The sequence below is a fragment of the Grampus griseus genome (genome assembly GCF_964374135.1).
Source record: "Grampus griseus genome assembly, chromosome: 4".
Taxonomy (NCBI): Eukaryota; Metazoa; Chordata; class Mammalia; order Artiodactyla; family Delphinidae; genus Grampus; species Grampus griseus.
Genome location: NC_138997.1, coordinates 78829767 through 78850636, shown reverse-complemented (window position 1 = coordinate 78850636; position 20870 = coordinate 78829767). Strand labels below are relative to the sequence as shown.

The 20870-nt window shown below is 41.0% G+C and overlaps 1 protein-coding gene across 8 annotated transcripts in view; it reads left to right on the top strand.

The window, feature by feature from the left end:
• Positions 1–20870, top strand: part of LIMCH1 (LIM and calponin homology domains 1) — a 344058-nt gene that overhangs the window by 136303 nt on the left and 186885 nt on the right. For all 8 annotated transcript variants that reach the window (XM_082653750.1, XM_082653745.1, XM_082653743.1 and 5 more), the window contains exon 2: positions 10118–10188. In XM_082653750.1, the coding sequence (XP_082509876.1) occupies positions 10118–10188 (71 nt within the window). The remainder of the gene's footprint in view (positions 1–10117; positions 10189–20870) is intronic.

The following is a 20870-nucleotide window of genomic DNA, read 5'->3' as shown; positions in this document are numbered from 1 at the left end:
TGGCTGCTGCCAGTGCTGGTCTAAGGACCAGACTGTTCAGTGGCTCAGTCCTTGTTGAATTTCTGGAGTCTATTCAGCTGTTGACCCTCCTAACAAAGGGCCAGGTGCCTCTACACTAAGTAACCTGGGCTTGGAACAACAGATGGCATTTGGATCAGTGGAGAGCCGTTTGAAAGCTATGCTGGGACCTGATGGACACAGAAGAGCGGGGAAGGAGGCAGATGAGGAGGAACAGAGGTGGAAATGAGCACCTTCCTCCAAATGCATGGTGCCTGCTCCCACCTCCACAATTAGGAGTCTAGGAAACTGAATTTAATCAGACTACATCTTGATTAGCAGGCTGACTTTGGACTATTAAATCGAATCTACTTGAAATTTTTTAGTGGCCATGCATCACATGCAAGATAATTTTAAATAGTACATGGGAATTTTAGGTGGTTCATGGGCCACCAATATTATCTTATAATCTTAATAGTTCTGTTACCTTCTATTTATGGTAGGAGCTTAGATATCTGCTTTCCTCCCATCTGTGAGTTTTCTGCATGCAGTGGCCATGTCTCATTTGTGTTTCTATCTCAGCCCTGCTTATCATCTTCGCCCAGTAAATGGAGAGGGGCCTGGCTTAACTTAGCCAGAAATTCTGTAATAAATGTAGCTAAACGAGCTTGGGTTCTCAATGTTAGCACCATCTGCACTAGAATATAATACTTTTAACAAAAATGTAAAGACCTGAAAAAAATGTTTTAAAAGCTTTCTAATCACTTCTCACTGAATGGAGGTTAGTTTTATAGAGAATATTAGTAACGTTTTGAGACTATAAATCAGGACTAATAAATTCATGAAAGAAAATGCTATGCTGTTCTAAGTCTGTGGTGAAAACTTTAGCTTTATGAAGACTTTCTTTAATTCCTTTCTCAATATTTTATTTTGCGGAAAAAGCTAGATATTTGCAAACTGTAAGGAACTACGTTTTATCTATTTTCTCACCTTTCCTCAGATAAGAATGAGAGGATATTAACAAAGGAATTTTTTGGAGGTGGTATATTGTATTGGCTTGTGGATTGCCTTTCTAGTGGGAGTGGTAATGAGGATGTCTTATAATAGAACTTGAACTCTGATTTACAAGGAAGAGTTGGGACTGCTTAGTTTCCTTGGGCTGCTCTTAAAAAAAAAAAAAGAAAAAGAAAAAACCTTGTTTGGTTTTTCTGATGGTTAAAGTAATATGTATTAACTGGAGAAAGTTTTAGGAAAAGAGGGAAACTTTAAAAGAAGAAAATAAAGATCACATCTGATTCCCACCATGGTGTTGACATATTTCCCCTGTGTGTATGTCTGTGTCTGTGTGTATATGTGTGTTATCTGTTTTATAATGTCTTTCATTTTAGAATCACGGTAATGCTGCCCTAATAAAATGAACTGGGAAGTATTCTTTCCTCTTCAACTGTCTGGAAGAGTTTGTGTAGATTTGCATTACTTCTTTCTTAAATATTTGCTGTAATTCACCAGGTAAGCCTTCTGGGCCTGGCGTTTTCTTTTGGGAAGGTTATCTGTTTCTTTGTTGAGTGAACTATGGACGCTTGTGTCAAAAATTTTATTCAATTCATCTAAGTTGGTGAACTTATTGTCACAGATTTATTTATATTTCTTTGTTATCCTTTTAATGTATGTAGAATCTGTAATGATAGCATGTCATTCCTTGTATTGGTAATTTGTGTCTTTCTTTTTTGGCTAAAAACCAAAGGTTATCAAATTTATTAGCTAAAGGTTTATCAATTTTGTTGATCTCAAATAAAGAGTTTTTTAACATCGTTATTAGAGTATAAATGCTTTACAATGTTGTATTACTTTCTGCTGTATAACAAAGTGAAACAGCTATATGTATATATATATATCCCCATATCCCCTCCCTCTTGTGTCTCCCTCCCACCCTCCCTATCCCACCCCTCTAGGTGGTCACAAAACACTGAGCTGATCTCCCTGTGCTATGTGGCTGCTTCCCACTAGCTATCTATTTTACATTTGGTAGTGTATATATGTCAATGCTACTCTCTCATTTTGTCTCAGTTTACCCTTCTCCCTCCCCGTGTCCTCAAGTCCATTCTCTACATCTGCATCTTTATTCCTGTCCTGCCCCTAGGTTCTTCAGAACCATTTTTTTTTTAGATCCATATATACGTGTTAGCATATGGTATTTGTCTTTCTCTTTCTGACTTACTTCACTCTGTCTGACAGACTCTAGGTCCATCCACCTCACTACAAATAACTCAATTTCGCTTCTTTTTACGGCTGAGTAATATACCATGTATATATGTGCCACATCTTCTTTATCCGTTTATCAGTAGATTGACACTTAGGTTGCTTTCATGTCCTGGCTATTGTAAATAGTGCTGCAGTGAACATTGTGGTACATGACGTTTTTGAATTATGGTTTTCTCAGGGTATATGCTCAGTAGTGGGATTGCTGGGTCATATGGTATTTCTATTTCTAGTTTTTTAAGGAACCTCCATACTGTTCTCCATAGTGGCTGTATCAATTCACATTCCCACCAACAGTGCAAGAGGGTTCCCTTTTCTCCACACCCTCTCCAACATTTATTGTTGGTAGATATTTTGATGATGGCCATTCTGACTGGTGTGAGGTGATACCTCATTGTACTTTTGATTTGCATTTCCCTACTGATTAGTGATGTTGAGCATCCTTTCATGTATTTGCCAGCAATCTGTGTATCTTCTCTGGAGAAATGTCTGTTTAGATCTCCTGCCCATTTTTGGATTGGGTTGTTTGTTTTTGTGATATTGAGCTGCATGAGCTGCTTATATATCTTGGAGATTAATCCTTTGTCAATTGCTTTGTTTGCAAATATTTTCTCCTTTCTGAGGGTTGTCTTTTCATCTTGTTTATGTTTTCCTTTGCTGTGCAAAAGCTTTGAAGTTTCATTATGTCCCATTTGTTAATTTTTGTTTTTATTTCCACTTCTCAAGGAGGTTGGTCAAAAAGGATCTTGCTGTGATTTATGTCATAGAGTGTTCTGCCTATGTTTTCCTCCAAGAGTTTTATAGTGTCTGGCCTTACATTTAGGTCTTTTATCCATTTGGAGTTTATTTTTGTGTATGGTGTTAGGAAGTGTTCTAATTTTATACTTTCACATGTAGCTGTCCAGTTTTCCCAGCACCACTTATTGAAGAGACTGTCTTTTCTCCAATATATATTACTGCCTCCTTTATGAAAGATAAGGTGACCATATGTGCATGGGTTATCTCTGGGCTTTCTATCCTGTTCCATTGATCTATATTTCTGTTTTTGTGCCACTACCATACTGTCTTGATTACTGTAGCTTTGTAGTATAGTCTGAAGTCAGGGAGCCTGATTCCTCCAGCTCCGTTTTTCTTTCTCAACATTGCTTTGGCTATTTGGGGTCTTTTGTGTTTCCATACAAATTGTGAAATTTTTTGTTCTAGTTCTATGAAAAATGCCACTGGTAGTTTGATAGGGATTACATTGAATCTGTAGATTGCTTTGGGTAGTATAGTTATTTTCACAATGTTGATTCTTCCAATCCAAGAACATGGTATACCTCTCCATCTGTTTGTATCATCTTTAATTTCTATTTCATCAGTGTCTTATAGTTTTCTGCATACAGGTCTTTTGTCTCCTTAGGTAGGCTTATTCCTAGGTATTTTACTCTTTTTGTTGCAGTGGTAAATGGGAGTGTTTCCTTAATTTCTCTTTCAGATTTTTTATCGTTAGTGTATAGGAATGTAAGAGATTTCTGTGCATTAATTTTGTATCCTGCTACTTTACCAAATTCATTGATTAGCTGTAGTAGTTTTCTGGTAGCATCTTTAGGATTCTCTATGTATAGTATCATGTCATCTGCAAACAGTGACAGTTTTACTTCTTCTTTCCCGGTTTGTATTCCTTTTATTTTTTTTTCTTCTCTGATTGCCGTGGCTAAAACTTCCAAAACTATGTTGAAAAATAGCGGTGACAGTGGACAACCTTGTCTTGTTCCTGATCTTAGTGGAAATAGTTTCAGTTTTTCACCACTGAGAATGATGTTGGCTGTGGGTTTGTCATATATGGCCTTTATTATGTTGAGGTAAGTTCCTTCTATGCCTACTTTCTGGAGGGTTTTTATCATAAATGGGTGTTGAATTTTGTCAAAAGCTTTTTCTGCATCTATTGAGATGATCATATGGTTTTTCTCCTTCAATTTGTTAATATGGCTTATCACATTGATTGATTTGCATATATTGAATAATCCTTGCATGCCTGGATAAACCCCAGTTGATCATGGTGTATGATCCTTTTCATGTGCTGTTGGATTCTGTTTGCTAGTATTTTATTTATTTATTTATTTGTATATTTATTTTTGGCTGTGTTGGGTCTTCGTTTCTGTGCGAGGGATTTCTCTAGTTGCGGCGATCGGGGGCCACTCTTCATCGCGGTTCGCGGGCCTCTCACTGTCGCAGCCTCTCTTGTTGTGGAGCACAAGCTCCAGACATGCAGACTCAGTAGTTGTGGCTCACGGACCTAGTTGCTCCATGGCATATGGGATCTTTCCAGACCAGGACTCGAACCCGTGTCCCCTGCATTGGCAGGCAGATTTTCAACCACTGCGCCACCAGGGAAGCCCTGTTTGCTAGTATTTTGTTGAGGATTTTTGCATCTCTGTTCATCAGTGATATTGGCCTGTAGTTTTCTTTTTTGGTGACATCTTTGTCTGCTTTTGGTATATGGTGGCCTCATAGAATGAGTTTAGGAGTGTTCCTCCCTCTGCTATACTTTGGAAGAGTTTGAGAAGGTTGGCGTTAGCTCTTCTCTACATATTTGATAGAATTCACCTGTGAAGCCATCTACTCCTGGGCTTTTGTTTGTTGGAAGATTTTTAATCACAGTTTCAATTTCAGTGCTTGTGATTGGTCTGCTTATATTTTCTATTTCTTCATGGTTCTGTCTTGGAAGGTTGTGCTTTTCTAAGAATTTGTCCATTTCTTCCAGGTTGTCCATTTTATTGGCATATAGTTGCTCATAGTAATCTCTCATGACCCTTTGTATTTATTCACTGTCAGTTTTTACTTCTTTTTCATTTCTAATTCTGTTGATTTGTGTCTTCTCCCTTTTTTTCTTGAGGAGTCTCGCTAATGGTTTATCAATATTGTTTATCTTCTCAAAGAACCAGCTTTTAGTTTTCTTGATCTTTGCTATTGTTTCCTTCATTTATTTTTCATTTATTTCTGATCTGATCTTTATGATTTCTTTTCTTCTGCTGACTTTGGGGTTTTTTTGTTCTTCTTTCTCTAATTGCTTTAAGTGTATGTTTCGGTTGTTTATTTGAGATTTTTCTTGTTTCTTTTTTTTTTTGCGGTACGCGGGCCTCTCACTGTTGTGGCCTCTCCCATTGCGGAGCACAGGCTCCTGACGCACAGGCTCAGCGGCCATGGCTCACGGGCCTAGCCGCTCCGCGGCGTGCGGGATATTCCCGGACCGGGGCATGAACCCGCATCCCCTGCATCGGAAGGCGGACTCTCAACCACTGCGCCACCAGGGAAGCCCTAGATTTTTCTTGTTTCTTGAGGTAGGATTGTATTGCTGTAAACTTCCCTTTTAGAACTGCTTTTGCTGCATCCCATAGGTTTTGGGTCATCGTGTTTTCATTGTCATTTGTCTCTAGGTATTTTTTTATTTCCTCTTTGTTTCTTCAGTGATCTCTCGGTTATTCAGTAACGTATTGTTTAGCCTCCATGTGTTTGTATTTTATACAGTATTTTTTTCCTGTAATTGAGATTTAGTCTCATAGCGTTGTGGTAGGAAAAGATACTTGATAAGATTTCAATTTTCTTAAATTTACCAAGGCTTGATTTGTGACCCGAGATATGATCTATTCTGGAGAATGTTCCATGAGCACTTCAGAAGAAAGTGTATTCTGTTGTTTTTGGATGGAATGTCCTATAAATATCAATTAAGTCCATCCTGTCTAATGTGTCATTTAAAGCTTATGTTTCCTTATTTATTTCCATTTTGGATGATATGTCCATTGGTGAAAGTGGGGTGTTAAAGTCCCCTACTATGACTGTGTTACTGTTGATTTCCCCTTTTATGGCTGTTAGCATTTGCCTTATGTGTTGAGGTGCTCCTCTTTTGGGTGCATAAATATTCACAATTGCTATATCTTCTTCTTGGTTTGATCCCTTGATCATTATGTAGTGTCCTTCTTTGTCTCTTGTAACATTCTTTATTTTAAAGTCTATTTTATCTGATATGAGAATTGCTACTCCAGCTTTCTTTTGATTTCCATTTGCATGGATTATCTTTTTCCATCCCCTCACTTTCAGTCTGTATGTGTCCTTAGGTCTTAAGTGGGTCTCTTGTAGATAGCATATATATGGGTCTTGTTTTTGTATCCATTCAGCCAGTCTGTGTCTTTTGATTGGAGCATTTAATCCATTTACATTTAAGGTAGTTATGGATATGTATGTTCCTATTACCATTTTCTTAATTGTTTTGGGTTTGTTATTGTAGGTCTTTTCCTTCTCTTGTGTTTCCTGCCTAGAGAAGTTCCTTTAGCATTTGTTGTAAAGCTGGTTTGGTGGTGCTGAATTCTCTTAGCTTTTGCTTGTCTGTAAAGGTTTTAATTTCTCTGTTGAATCTGAATGAGATACTTGCTGGGTAGAGTAGTCTTGGTTGTAGGTTTTTCCCTTTTGTCACTTTTAATATGTCCTGACACTCCCTTCTGGTTTGCAGAGTTTCTGCTGAAAGATCAGCTGTTAACCTTATGGGGATTCCCTTATATGTTATTTGTTGCTTTTCCCTTGCTGCTTTTAATGTTTTTTCTTTGTATTTAATTTTTGATAGTTTGATTAATATGTGTCTTGGCATGTTTGTCCTTGGATTTATCCTGTATGGGACTCTGTGCTTCCTGGACTTGATTGACTATTTCCTTTCCCATGTTAGGGAAGTTTTCAACTATAATATCTTCAAATATTTTCTCAGACCCTTTCTTTTTCTCTTCTTCTTCTGGGACCCCTATAATTCGAATGTTGGTGCGTTTAATGTTGTCCCAGAGTTCTCTGAGAATGTCCTCGACTCTTTTCATTCTTTTTTCTTTATTCTCCTCTGCAGTAGTTATTTCCACTATTTTATCTTCCAGGTCACTTATCCATTCTTCTGCCTCAGTTATTCTGCTATTGATTCCTTCTACAGAATTTTAAATTTCATTTATTGTGTTGTTCATCATTGTTTATTTGCTGTTTAGTTCTTCTAGGTCCTTGTTAAACATTTCTTGTATTTTCTCCATTCTATTTCCAAGACTTGGATCGTATTTATATAATTACTCTGAATTCTTTTTCATGTAGACTGAGTATTTCCTTTTCATTTGTTTGGTCTGGTGGGTTTTTACCTTGCTCCTTCATCTGCTGCATTTCTCTGTCTTCTCATTTTGTTTAACTTACCGTGTTTGACGTCTCCTTTTTTGCAGGCTGCAGGTTTGTGGTTCCCATTGTTTTTGATGTCTACCCCCAGTGGGTGAGGTTAGTTCAGTGGCTTGTGAGGGCTTCCTGGTAGAGGGGACTGGTGCCTGTGTTCTGGTAGGTGGGATGTGTCTAGTGGTGTGTTTGGGGGTGTCTGTGAACTTAGTATGATTTTAGGCAGCCTCTCTGCTAATGGGTAGGGTTGTGTTCTTGCTAGTTTTTTGGCATAGGGTGTTCAGCACTGGAGCTTCCTGGCTGTTGGGTGGAGCTGGGTCTTAGCATTGAGATGGAGATTTCTGGGAGAGCTCTCACTGATTGATATTACTTGGGACCATGAGGTCTCTGGTGGTGCAATGTCCTGAACTCAGCTCTCTCATCTCACAGGCTCAGGCCTGACACCAGGCTGGAGCACCAAGACCCTGTCAGGCACACGGCTTACAGGAGTTTTCACATCCCCCTGTAGTCAGAGCCAGGAGCATTCCAGTTGGCTGGCATCTTCCCCCTGGGCCTCAGCGTCCGGGGTCTCTTGCTGACAACTCCACTCTTCCCAGGAACCAGAGGTCAGGTGGGCGCCTGTGGACTCAAGCAGAGCTTCTGGGGCTGGAAGGAAGATCCTACAGCCTTCACTATGAGATCTGTCCCAGGGGCTCCACAGAGACTCCAAGAAACCCTCCCCGGGTCCCCATCAGCTCCTCATCCCTCCAGCAAGGAGCCCTGGGATCCTCTTGACAACAACTATTAACCATGGCTGAGAACTGCAGCAGTTTCTGGTCCTAAATAGCTTTTGATTTTGTTGATTTTTTTTCTCTGTCAGTCTTTGGTTTTCTACTTGATTGATTTCAACTCCTATAAATTCTCCTTTTTTCTGATTAATTTGGGCTTAATGTTCTTAAGGTGGGAGCAGAAATCATTGATATGAGATCTTTTTTCTGATATATAGGTGTTTTGTGCCATATATTTCCCCCATATACTGTTTTAGCATCTTTCCATACATTTTTATATTGTCATATTCTTTCTCTACGAAATACATTCTAATTTCTTTTGATTTCTTCTTTGATCAATGGGTTGTTTAGAATTGTATTACTTGGGGTTAGGGATTTTTTTCAGACATTTCTGTTGTTAATCTCTAATTTAATTCCATTGTGGTTAGATAACTTTCTTTTTATGTACTAAATTCTTTTAAGCTTTTGGGGACTAGTTTTCTGACCCAGAAACTGGTCTATTTCAATAGATGTTCATTGTGAACTTAAGAATTATGTTCATTCTGCTGTTGTAGGGTGGAATATTCTAGAAATGTCAATTAAGTCAATTTGGTTGATAGTGTTATTCAAGCCTTCTTTATCCTTATTGATTTTCTATCTGCTTATTCTATCAGTTATCAAAGAGAGATATTAAATCTCTGACTCTAGTTGTGAATTTGTCTATTTCTTCTTGCAGATCTATCTGATTTGGCTTATGTATCTTGAAGCTTTTTTTAAAAAAACAAATTAGGTGTAAAAGTGTTAGAATTATTTACCTGATGACCTAAACCCTTTGTTTTAAGATGACTTTCTCTGTCCCTGGTATTATTCTTTATTGTAGAAGTTAATACAACCACTTTAGCTTTCTTTTGATTAGTGTTAGCACGGTATATCTTATTCTATTCTATTTTTACCTATTCGTATCTTTGTATTTAAAGTGCATTGCTTGTAGGCATCACATAGTTGGGTCTTGTTTTTTAATCCAATCTGATGATCTCTTTAGTTTAATTGGAGATGTTTACACCATTTATGTTTAATGCTCTGATGGACATGGTTAGGTTTAAGTCTATAATATTGCTATTTGCTTTCTGTTTATTCCATCTATTCTGTATTCCCTTTTACTTTTTTCTGTTTTATGGTTAGAGTATCTTTTTTATAATTCCATTTAATCTCCTTTCTTGGCTTATTAGCTATATTTTAAAATTTTGCTATTTTAGAGGTTGCTTTAGGATTTATAGCATGCATATTTTCCTGGCATATTGTAGATGCTCAATAAATATCTACTGAATGAAAAAATGAATGCCCTGGTGCCCAGACCAAAGGGCTGCTGAGAGCCAGAGGCATCAAGAAAGGCCATCAGTACTGTGTTTTTATCAGACACAGCACAGTTCATTCTTTGCCAGCTTTTATTTTCCTTTTTCACACCGTGTTAGTATGGATATTGGCTTTTCTCCCTCCAGTCTTGATGTTAGTCTCTCAAGGTTAGGGGGTCTGTGTCCTCCTCTCCTCTGCCCCCTTAATGTTTTAACAAATAGATACTTTACCCTTAGGGGGTGCTTTCTGCAGGCTTTTTTGAAAGTGTGGGTTGGACCCTCAGGATGAAAGAGGCTGTGGCCTTGACTTATCATGGCCAAACCCCAAAAGTAATATCCTTATCAGGAAGAACAGATATTTTTTAAGGTATTGGATAGGAAAAAAAAAAACTTCAAAGAAATGGTCTAAATTTAAGATTAGCTGATCTAAGCAAAGCTACACATGGAAAGGAAATTCAGACCTAACAGATTTTTCCCATTCTTGGAGTGCCACCAGTTATTTCAAGTCTCTTGAAATATCTTGGAAAAAAATCACTGAGCTTCCTGATTAAAAAAGAAAAATTTATGCTCTGTTTTTCTTTTTTTCTTTTCCAGCAAGTAACTGGCAGAAGTTTTGGTGATAAAGATTTTCGGACAGGGTTAGAAAATGGAATCCTTCTCTGCGAGTAAGTATAGCCTATATTCAGTTGGTTTTATTCAAGAAAAATCATTAATGCTATTCAGTTTGTCTGAAAAACTTCTAGTGTTTGTTTTGAATTTATTCACAGTTTGAATCTGAAATTCAAAAACAAATCACTTAGGTGGGTTAGGCAGTAAAGATAAGTAGCCTTGGGGCAGTAGGGAGTGGTGGGGACCTTGGCAATTTCAAATTAGTTAAAGAAGGAATATCTGGTAGCTGCTACTCAGTTCCAACCAACTTTTACAATGTAGGAATTCAGGCCCAAGTAATTGGAAGGTTGTGGACCAAGTTTTGGTAAAAAAAAGCAGCTTTTCTCCCCTTATTCCCTCCAAACAAAAACAGCTTGTGCCAAGTAAAAGCAGGGCTTTCTATTTACTGACAACATCTTGAAACATGCCAGGCCATCTTCCTCACTAGGCCTACTTCCCTGAGGTATTTTGAATATATTTAATTTGTGCTGTTGACAAAATAACTGCAGTGTTCAATTTTTGTGTTTTGAACCTGGGCTTTGTCATAGAGTGCTCCTGTGATGATGGATTCAAGGGCTTTCTGTGAAGTGCTTCCAGACACAAAATAAGCTAGAGCCTTAATACTTATAGAGGGATGGACATAAACTTCAAATCAAGATTTTGTATTTTGAATTCATTTGATAGGTTCTGTCGTTTGGATAACTGATTTTTGTTTTATTGAGTTGAAATGTACATGCATGAAATGCACAGCTCCTAGATGTACAACCCAGTGGATTTTGTAAACTGTGTACATTCATGTAACCTACACCCTGAGCAAAACGTAGAGCACAAAGCTCTCTCATGTCCCTTCCCGGTCAATGTCAACCACCTATAGAAAAGCACTGTTTTGATTTCTATCACCATAGCATCTATTTTGCCTTATCCTGAACTTTATGTAAATGGAATCACATAGAATGCACTCTTACCTTGGGACTTGCAGAATATTGTTTGAGATCCACCGAAGTAGTTGAAAGAGCAGGGGTTTTGGAGCCTGAGCTATAGAGGCTCAAATCCTTTCTTCACCCCTTAAATCATATAACCTCCTTGAGTCTCATTTGTTTCTCTTTAAAGGGGTAGTAAAAAGTTTACAACTCCTGCCTATTTCATAAGTTTTTCGTGAATTTCAAGAGGATAATGTGGATAAGGTGCTTTAAAAAATTACATTTGCTGTACAAATGTTGATTATTATGCAGCGATTTTCAACATAGTTCATGTCAGTGTTTATTTTTTCTGCTCTCCACTGCCTTTCTTTCTTCAAAGAGAAATTTACGTCCCCTGATTTCTTCCTTTTGTTTTTTTAAATAAATTTATTTATTTTTGGCTGCGTTAGGTCTTTGTTGCTGCACGCAGGCTTTCTCTAGTTGCAGCGAGCGGAGGCTACTCTTCGTTGTGGTGCACGGGTTTCTCACTGCGGTGGCTTCTCTTGCTGCAGAGCACGGGCTCTAGGTGCACGGGCTTCAGTAGTCGTGGTATGCGGGCTCAGTAGTCGTGGCTCACAGGTTCTAGAGAGCAGGCTCAGTAGTTGTGGCGCACAGGCTTAGTTGCTTTGCGGCATGTGGGATCTTCCCAGAAGATCCCCCTGCATTGGCAGGTGGTTTCTTAACCACTGTGCCACCAGGGAAGCCTGTACACCCCCTGATTTCTGTTTCCATACCTTCTTTCCTGTGGAGTCTCTCCCCTCTTCTCATACTTTACTTTCCTCACCACCTCTTCTCCCTTTATTAAATCTAAATCAGAGCTCATCTCTTAGGTAAACCATAATTAGTTCAGCATCTCACGGAGACAAACTCAGACAGGCTCTAAACACTTCTCTTGTGTTCTAGCATCTGCTCCTCCAATGATTCTGGGCTTAGCCCTCTCCTGATGTTAACAGATGAGCCAGAATCTGATGTAATTTATGTGCATCATGCTCTCTTAAGTCTGTTGAAGTGGGTCTTTGGTACCAACTTTTGTTTTCCTAACATTAGCTCCAAAGATTCTTATAGGCGTCCACCTCTCCATCATATGAGTAAATCTGTTATAGAATAATATCGCTTGACTCCCTTTGGATTAGGTAGGCTTGTCTGAAGACAAGGCTTTGGATCCAGAGACATCTGCCCACATGGACTTTGTTTCTTACCCAGTTGATGCTGAGTTGGAGGATGAAGCCTCTCGTGTGGAGTGGCACGAACTGTTGGCCTTTTACAAACACATTAATGAATGGGTTGTTGAGAGGTGGGGTTTAGGTCCAGACCATGGTTAGGAAATAGTATGGTTAGACAGCATGGAGGCACAGATTATAGCCAGGAGCCTCTTTAAATAAATAAAGGGTTTTGACTGCTGACAGCCTGCGGGTGAGCTGAGGGAAATGGCCAACACAGAGGATGTGGACAAATGTTACTGTCTGGGTAGGTAGGATAAAACCCAGGACAAGTGAGTTATTGTTTAACTCCTCTAACCGCAGAGGAGGCGTATTTGAAGGAGTCTGAGGACCAGGGTCAAGTCCTGGCTTCCCCGTGGGACTCCATCTGGCAGTCCTGGTGCAGAGTTTGTGAAGGTGGAATGAACTGCACTGGTGTCCTGAAAGCCAGCAGCATGGGTCCCAGCCGAGCCTTGGAGAGAAGGCTGGGACAGCAGCCAGACCAACAAGACGCAGACAGAGTTCTAAGTGCAGGGCCCACAGCACAATGAGAGGCAGAAGTAAGACTCAGGAGCTGAATGCACTGAAGGTCGTGACAGTGGAAGGAGAAGATCTCCCTCTCCTTTTTGTCAGGGATGGGGGCGTGGCTAAGTGTGATCTGAACCGGAGCGTATTGGGCTGCTGCAGACTGAGATTAGCAAGTGTATTTTGCCAGGACTCATATCCAGAGACTACTCTGACAAGGAGGGGGACTTGCACTGTTCCAGGCATGGGGTGGGCTGATGGTAGGGCCTGAAAGGCAGGAAACCCAGTTTGGAGAGTCTCAGGAAAGTGAGGGTTCTCTTTGGAGAGTAGATGAGAACAGCTAAGGCTGCGCCACGCTCTAGAACCAGAGAGAGTTTTGTGGATGCTGGTGATTAAGAAGTTCTAACTCTCAACCACCACCCATGTCGCAATACTTAAAAACATAAGAACTCTCTATATTTTCAAATTTTGAAAACTGGCAGTTCACCTCTTCTGAGTTGGATTGGCTCTAAATGTTGGTTGCAATCGTGGAGAAACAACACGCCGTTTGTTCACTGAAAATGTCCTGGTTCGTAGAGAATGGACTTGAGAACACGGGGAGGGGGAAAGTAAGCTGGGACGAAGTGAGAGAGTGGCATGGACTTATATATACTACCAAACGTAAAATAGATAGCTAGTGGGAAGCAGCCGCATAGCACAGGGAGATCAGCTAGGTGCTTTGTGACCACCTAGAGGGGTGGGATAGGGAGGGTGGGAGGGAGACGCAAGAGGGAGGAGATATGGGGATACATGTAAAGCAATTATACTCCAATAAAGATGTTAAAAAAAAAATATCGTGGTTGTTTATGAGTCTGAAAAAAACCTCACAGTTCTTCTCAAACAGAAGGGCATATTCTGGGCCTGGGGTCTGGTTTTCCTCTTGCCAGCCTGATTCTAAACTTACCTGTGGCCTACAAGGACTATTATGATACCCATTTTTCAGAGCAAGTAACTGAGGTACAGAGATTAAATAACTAGGCTAAGGTTGTACCAGATGAGAAAGATTTAAATTCAGAAGTCTGATTCCTTTGCTTTTGCTCTTAATCATTGTCCTGTGTCCAGAGTTGGGATTTTAATGGGAGAGAAAAGCAAGAGGTTGGGTGGTGGCGATGGGATGGAGTTGGTGCCGGAAAACCTGGAGTTTGGGGAGAAATGCAGTACAGAGGGTAACCACGGCGTCTCAGCTGGACAGAGGAAGAAGGAGGACTGTGTGGGGTTGGTGGTCTTGGAAAAATATAAGCATCAAGGGTCTGGAGGACCCTCTTAAGACAAGAAGGCAGTCCAGTGAGAGGGAGGGCGTGAGAGAGCTGAGGGGGTAGGAGGCTATGGTCGGTGGACAGTGTAGGGGTTTCAGTATTCTTAGGTAAGACCTGTCCAAACTTGATGGCGACAAATGAGGTTGGTGGACCTGTACTAAAGACTACAGACATAGGAGAGAGAAAAGACTGGCACCTCCAGGCAGCACATAAGATGGAAATTGAGTAGCCTCAGAATCGCCCTGGGAGCTCTTTTACTTCGCCTGTGAAATGCAGTACACTTGCCCTCGCACATATACTCCCGAAAACAGTAATACTTATGCATAAATGTATAACTAATGGCAAGAATAAAATAGAGTGCCTGTGCCAGATAGAATTATAGTAGATGTATTTTTGCTCTGTCTCTCTTTTCCTCTGTTGTTTTTGCCAAGTGTGTGTCGTTGAAGTTTGGAGGTTAAATGCTCAAACGATGTGAGCTCTCCGCTGAGCATTAACTAAATGGCCTAGGGTCAAAGTTTGACAAAGCTGCAAATGTGTGACAAGTGTCATGCTTTTAGAAATGTTAAATGAATACCGCATTGTGTACTTGGGGACTTAAGAATTTAAAAGAAAGGCTGCAAAGACTATTCCCTAAGGAAGCCACTCCCAGTATGGAGCCAGTAATGACTGTCATCTAGTTCCCTGAACCCAGATCAGAGAGACTGTTGTGAAATATTCCAGAAAGGAAAGTTTCTGACTTGTTTTCCTAAGACTTTATTATATAGATAGAACGCTATGGAATTCCATCTGTATCAGGAGTTGGCAAATTCTGGCCCATGTCCTGTTTTTGTGCAGGCCTTCCTTCTTGCTAAGAACGGTTTTTACATTCTAAAAGAGTTGTAAACAAAAAAACAAAACAAATCGAAACAAAGCAAGAGTTTGTATGGGGCTCACAGAGCCTAAAAATGTTTACTACCTGTTGGTCCTTTACAGAAAGAATTTGCCAGCCCATGAGGACTAATTTTGGATGTGAATTGCTTACCCTCATAAAGTTAAGTAGTTCAGGCAGTGCAAAGCGCTATTTGGGGAAATCAAATACCTTTTCAAGAAAGGTTTTCTCATGAGTCTCTTTACAAGTCCACCCCACCCCGCCAACTTTTTAGTTTGAAAAATTTTAAACTTACGGAGAAGTGACAAGAATAATGTAATGATACTCCATATACCCTACAACTATACGCAAATGCTTCAGGACAAAAGAGGCATAGACAGAAAGAGATAAAGTTAGTACAGTAAAATGATAATAATAATAATTGCATCTAGTTGCAGTGTATACGCTCTCCTTTGTTCTCTGTGGTTTGGTTTCACATCCTTGCCTCACCCTTTTCATTCTTTTTGGTTACTATCCAAGAATATATATTTAACAAAAGCCAGTTCAAATCTGTTTATGGAGAGCATAGTGGAAAGTGAATGGATTTGGGAACTCCTAGGTTGAATCCAATGCAATTGTTGTATTAGTAGAACAAAACCAGTCAGATAATGTGATTTCATATGCTTCAACCTAGTGGCCAGTCCAGATCCTAGATTTGCCTCCTGTGTGTCCTTAGGCAAGTTACCTCACCTCCCTGAACCCCAGTTTCCTCATCTATAAAACCAGATATAATTATACCTAATTCATTGGGCTGTTCAGAGGAGTAAATGAATTGATAATGTGTATAAACTCTTTAGTGCTTGTAACATAGCAGGCACTTAAATGTTAGCTTTTCTCCTTTTGTCCATGAAATGGGGGAAATTCCTACCTCATAAGATACTTGAGAGATTCCAGTGAGAGAATATGTGAACCGCTCAGCGGTGTCTGGCGCTGGGCTGGCACCCCGGATCGCTCGCCATTTTCATTATTATTGTTGGAGATAGGCCTAAAGTCAATTATAAATATGACACAGTCAGTGCAACTCTGTGTCACTGTGCACCCGTCAGCTCTCTCACTGGGCTGCCAGCAAGCCACAGGATGAACCAACTGGAGGCTTACTTCCTAGCTCCTTTTGCCCAGCCTGTGATCAAAAACTGGGCAAGAACATTTGGGTCCCTTACAGACTTGATCATCTGTGAATAATGAACTTTGGCTGTCAGAGCTCAAGGCTGAGAGCGATTGTTTTGAAAACAGTGGCCTGGACCTCTGTGGTGACGTCATTTCCTCCTGCTTCCTCCAGTATGTTGTGGTTTCTTTCTCTGGGAAGTTGTTCCAGAACACTCTGGGCAGAGTTAGTGGGTTCCTCCCTGGCGTCTAAGTACCTGTACAGCCTCCGCACTAGCTGTTGTCACAGCGCTCGACCTCTTTATCCCACGTCTCCTTCCTGTACCAGATTGAAAGCTTCCTGAAGACCTCTTCTATTTATCTTCGGATTTCCCCCCTTGGACACTGGTCTGGCACACAATACATCTGTTACAAACAGCTGTTGGATAAATTGAGTCCAGTAGTAAGAGTTCTACCTAGGCATTTAATCCTCATTAGATCATTAACTTTCTCCCAGTTTTTTTGCTGTCATCATCAGTATTATCCTGTTTCTCTCCCTTCTCCTCTTCTCTCCTTCCCTCCACACTCTACCCCTCCCTCTCCTTCACACACACACAGACACACACAGACACACACACACACACACACACAATTTTACATAAAGAATGGACCCATCCCTGAAGACTGGGAGTTCAACAGATGGAAGTTTCTGCTTTCTTTACCTATAAGATTCTCCATGATAGCTCTATCTTCTTAGGAGTCATAGAAGTGAGCTTCTGGGGTTTGTCCTGCAGACACGTTTTGATGGAATGCAAAGTCCGAGTATGTTGGTCTGCCAATAAGTGACCAATAAAGAATGTCTCAGTGGATTTTTGTCTCAGTTCTTATGTTGCTGAAATAATTTTCTGAAGATAAGAAACCTGTTGGCAAATACTTGTCTGTATCATTGCCGATGAATGAGCTGCTTATTCTAAGAAGGAGGGCTTGTCTTAGATTCTTGTCCTGATTTCAACATAAGACGTGGTGTGCCGTGGATACGCACTCATCTTCTAGGACAGGTTGGGAGGTGATGGCGTAGCTTCCCGTGGAGACATTTTGTCACACGGAGGACGTACTGGATACTGACTCTGTTCTGCACAGCCCCACACTAGGCACCGAGGGGCATAAAAAGGGCGTGTAAGGCTTGATCCTTGATCTTCAAGAGTTTTATAATGGGCTTGGGCGTTGACGCACACACAAAGCAGTGGTCACTGTGTAAACCAGTGTATGAGTAAATGCAAAAGTGACTAAGATTTAATCCCCAAATTTAATAGGAGTTAAACAAGGGGAGATTGTTGTCGTTTGGGAGACAGTTATTAGAGAGATGTTACATCTTTACTTAAGGTGAGAATAGGCTGAGGGAAAGAGAGGGCAGACTACACAGGAACAAGAGTGGGGGAAAGGTTTGGGGACAGGAATGAGGATGATGTGTTTGGCAAACATAGGGGAGATCTGCCTGGCAGGGGGTCGGGGCAGGAGGTGTCTCTTTCTTCATCCAATTCACCTTTTTAAGAACCTGCTTACAGGTGTGGCAAGTTACTATAGACACTAGTAAACTATGCCATAACATCGTGTAACCGGGGCATCCTGATCAGATCTGGAATCTAAATCCTGACCCCATGTGGTATGTTAACCTCAGAGTTCCTTGAGGAAGTGACATGTAGGTAGAGACCTGAATGAAGAGCAGAAATTGGCCCAGAAAGAGGGAAGAGAGGTGAAAGGAGGGAGGAAACATGTTCTAGCTGAGAGAATAACATGTTTGAGATTCTTAAGATAGAAGCTCCACGTACTAGAGGAGTTGCAAGAAGACTTACTTGGCGAAACTGTAGAAAACAGGGAGGACAATGATATGAGTTGAGGATGGATGAAGAAGAGAAGTAGGCAGGATCAAGATTGCACAGGGCGGGCTTCCCTGGTGGCGCAGTGGTTGAGAGTCCGCCTGCCGATGCAGGGGACACGGGTTCGTGCCCCGGTCCGGGAAGATCCCACATGCCGCGGAGCGGCTGGGCCCGTGAGCCATGGCCACTGAGCCTGTGCGTCCGGGGCCTGTGCTCCGCAATGGGAGAGGCCACAACAGTGAGAGGCCCGCATACTGCAAAAAAAAAAAAAAGATTGCACAGGGCCTTGAAACCACAAAAGGAGTTTTGGGTGTGATCTCCAGAGCAATGAAAACAAGAGGAATTTAAAAGAGATCAACAGGACTTGGTAGGGTATAGGGATAGATGAATGAAAGAAAAGACTAAAATATCACTTCAGCGTTTCAGTTGTTAATGACAAGCAGGGTGGGCCCTTGCTGCAAGTTGGAAGGGGTCCTTTATTTGGTGGGAGAGGTCATGATTTCAGTTTGGGCAGACTGAGTTTAGGGTACAGACAGTCCACTCAGGCAGAGAGTCCTGTAGGCTACTGGGGACAAAGGCAGAACTTAGGGGTGAGATGATGGATTTAACTTATTTGAATTGGACTTGCCAGCCATGGGTGGACATCAGGGTTAAGCTGTGATATATGACAGTCTCTCTAAGGGAAAGATCACATCAAGAAAGAGCAGCAGAGCAAGGTTCCAGTTTGAGGAATTCTTCTCCCTGGTCAGAGATGAGAGAAAGAGAAGCTCACAGAGAGGCTATCAGAGAGACGAGAGAAAACCCAGGGAGCGTGGTGTCATGGAAACCAAGGAAGCTAAGAAGACTTCTAAGGAGCTGGAGGTCACTTGTATTGCATGGCCCTGGCAGAGGTCAGCTCCAAAAAGTCCTGTCTCACTGGTAGAGGGAGGCACTGAAGACTTTTGTCAGTTAATAGCCATCTCTGGGAACTGCCAATCAACTGATCATGATTTGACTTGATGGTCTGAGCTCTGGCTCATGCTTTTGCATCATTTCAATAGGCTATTGTTAGAGACCTTATCTAATATAAACTATACATGGAGTATTTTCCTCAACTATTGATAAGGAGATGAGATTAGTTAGACCCAATGGCTTAATAGTGAAGTGACCATATATCAAACAAAACGCTTTTGAGAGTGAAAGAAGGTGTTAATCAGCTGAGATGCTGGAACAACAAACGAAACCTGGGACAGTCCTCAGCTAACTGTATGTACGTAGGTACGGATGTATGTATGTATGTACGCACATGTGCGTCGGGGGGTGTGTGTGTGTGCATGGTCACCCCAGTGGTTGGCGATTCCAGACTGGTGTCTTCCAGTCACCATTACCTTGTTCAGTATTCACAAACCCTTCCCTTATTTTATCCTCTCTGTAACTGCAGTAGGTGAACAACCTGGATCAGATTGTCCCACCACTCCCTTGTTGATGATGAGATGGAGACCCCAGGTTGTAGAGCACAGTGTCTTCCAGCTCTTCATCTAGAGCTCTTTCTCTAACCCAGATGCTCACTTAAATCTCAGCAAACTTGGGTCCTTTTGCCCTTACTGATTTTGGCCTTAGTGGACTGGTTAAGAATTTGATAGGCCTCCTATGTAGGGTTCTCCCTTGTCTTTCTGCCAAATCACAACTGGCCTCACTGACTTGGCCTGTCCCCAGCTCTTTGGCACCAAGACTCATTAAGCTTTTAGGTTCAAGTAAGGACATTTCAACCCACTCTTTTAGTAAAGATCTCCAGTGAAAAGCTGCTTTTTGTTTGAAGATTGGCATGGCTTAGGTAGGGCCTTAGGCAAGAACTGAGTATCCCTGACAGTCTTCTGTTAGGAAAGATGAAAACGGATGAAGGATATGGAAGGAGAATTTGTAGGATTCATGATGAGCGAAATGGCCTTCCAGTATTGCCTTTTTATTTTTTTCTTTGAATACTCACCAAATAAACACCCCTCGGTTTCTATTTAAAAGAGGGACTCAGCACAGTGTGTAGGGGGGGGATTCAACTGTTCCCGTTCAAACTGTGCGCTAGCATCAATTACAAGAATCTACTTGTGGGAGGGGGGGCTTTTGTGTGCATCTGAAACGTTCTGAAGCTCATCTACCTTTGCAAATATTTTTTTCATTTAAAAGTATATAATCCTTGTTGCAACTTCTTTTCTCTTAATGTATATGGCAAGTATGTTTTGATTTCATGCTTCCAACACTGTGTTTGAAACTTATTTTAGCATATTTATCATTCAGGAACCACTTCCCTCAAAATGTGATTTCCTTCACCCTATCAATCTGTGCCTTGATAAATATTAAACTTCTGCTCATGGAAATCACAGGCTTAATCTCTTTCCTCCTGAACAAATTTATTACACATTTATTGGAATGATCAATTGACTTAAAAAAAATATATATAACAACAGGTTTAAATATGGGCTGCTTGTGTGGCAGAGGAGAAACCGGCCTATCCCACTGGATGCCTGTGGGCTTACCTGCTGGATTAGGCTTTGCTTGTATTTGAGAGGATTTAGTAGCTCCCTAATTGTATTTCCTTAATAATCCATTTTTTGATGGTCTCTACTGGGCTATCAGGTTGGGTACGCTGGCCTCCCACAGTGAAGTGTGCAAAATTCTTGCCTCAAGCATGCCATTCTAAATGTTTCCCTTCGGTTACCCACAGGAGAGGACCTTTTCTTAGATAGCCCACCAAGGACCCAGTTTATAAATGATTCCTTTCTAAAGTTAACCATGCAGAAATAGACTTCCCGCTTCATATTAAGGGGAAAAAGAAAGAGGGGAGGCCTGTGGGAAAGGCAAGTCAGACAGAGGGAGCAGC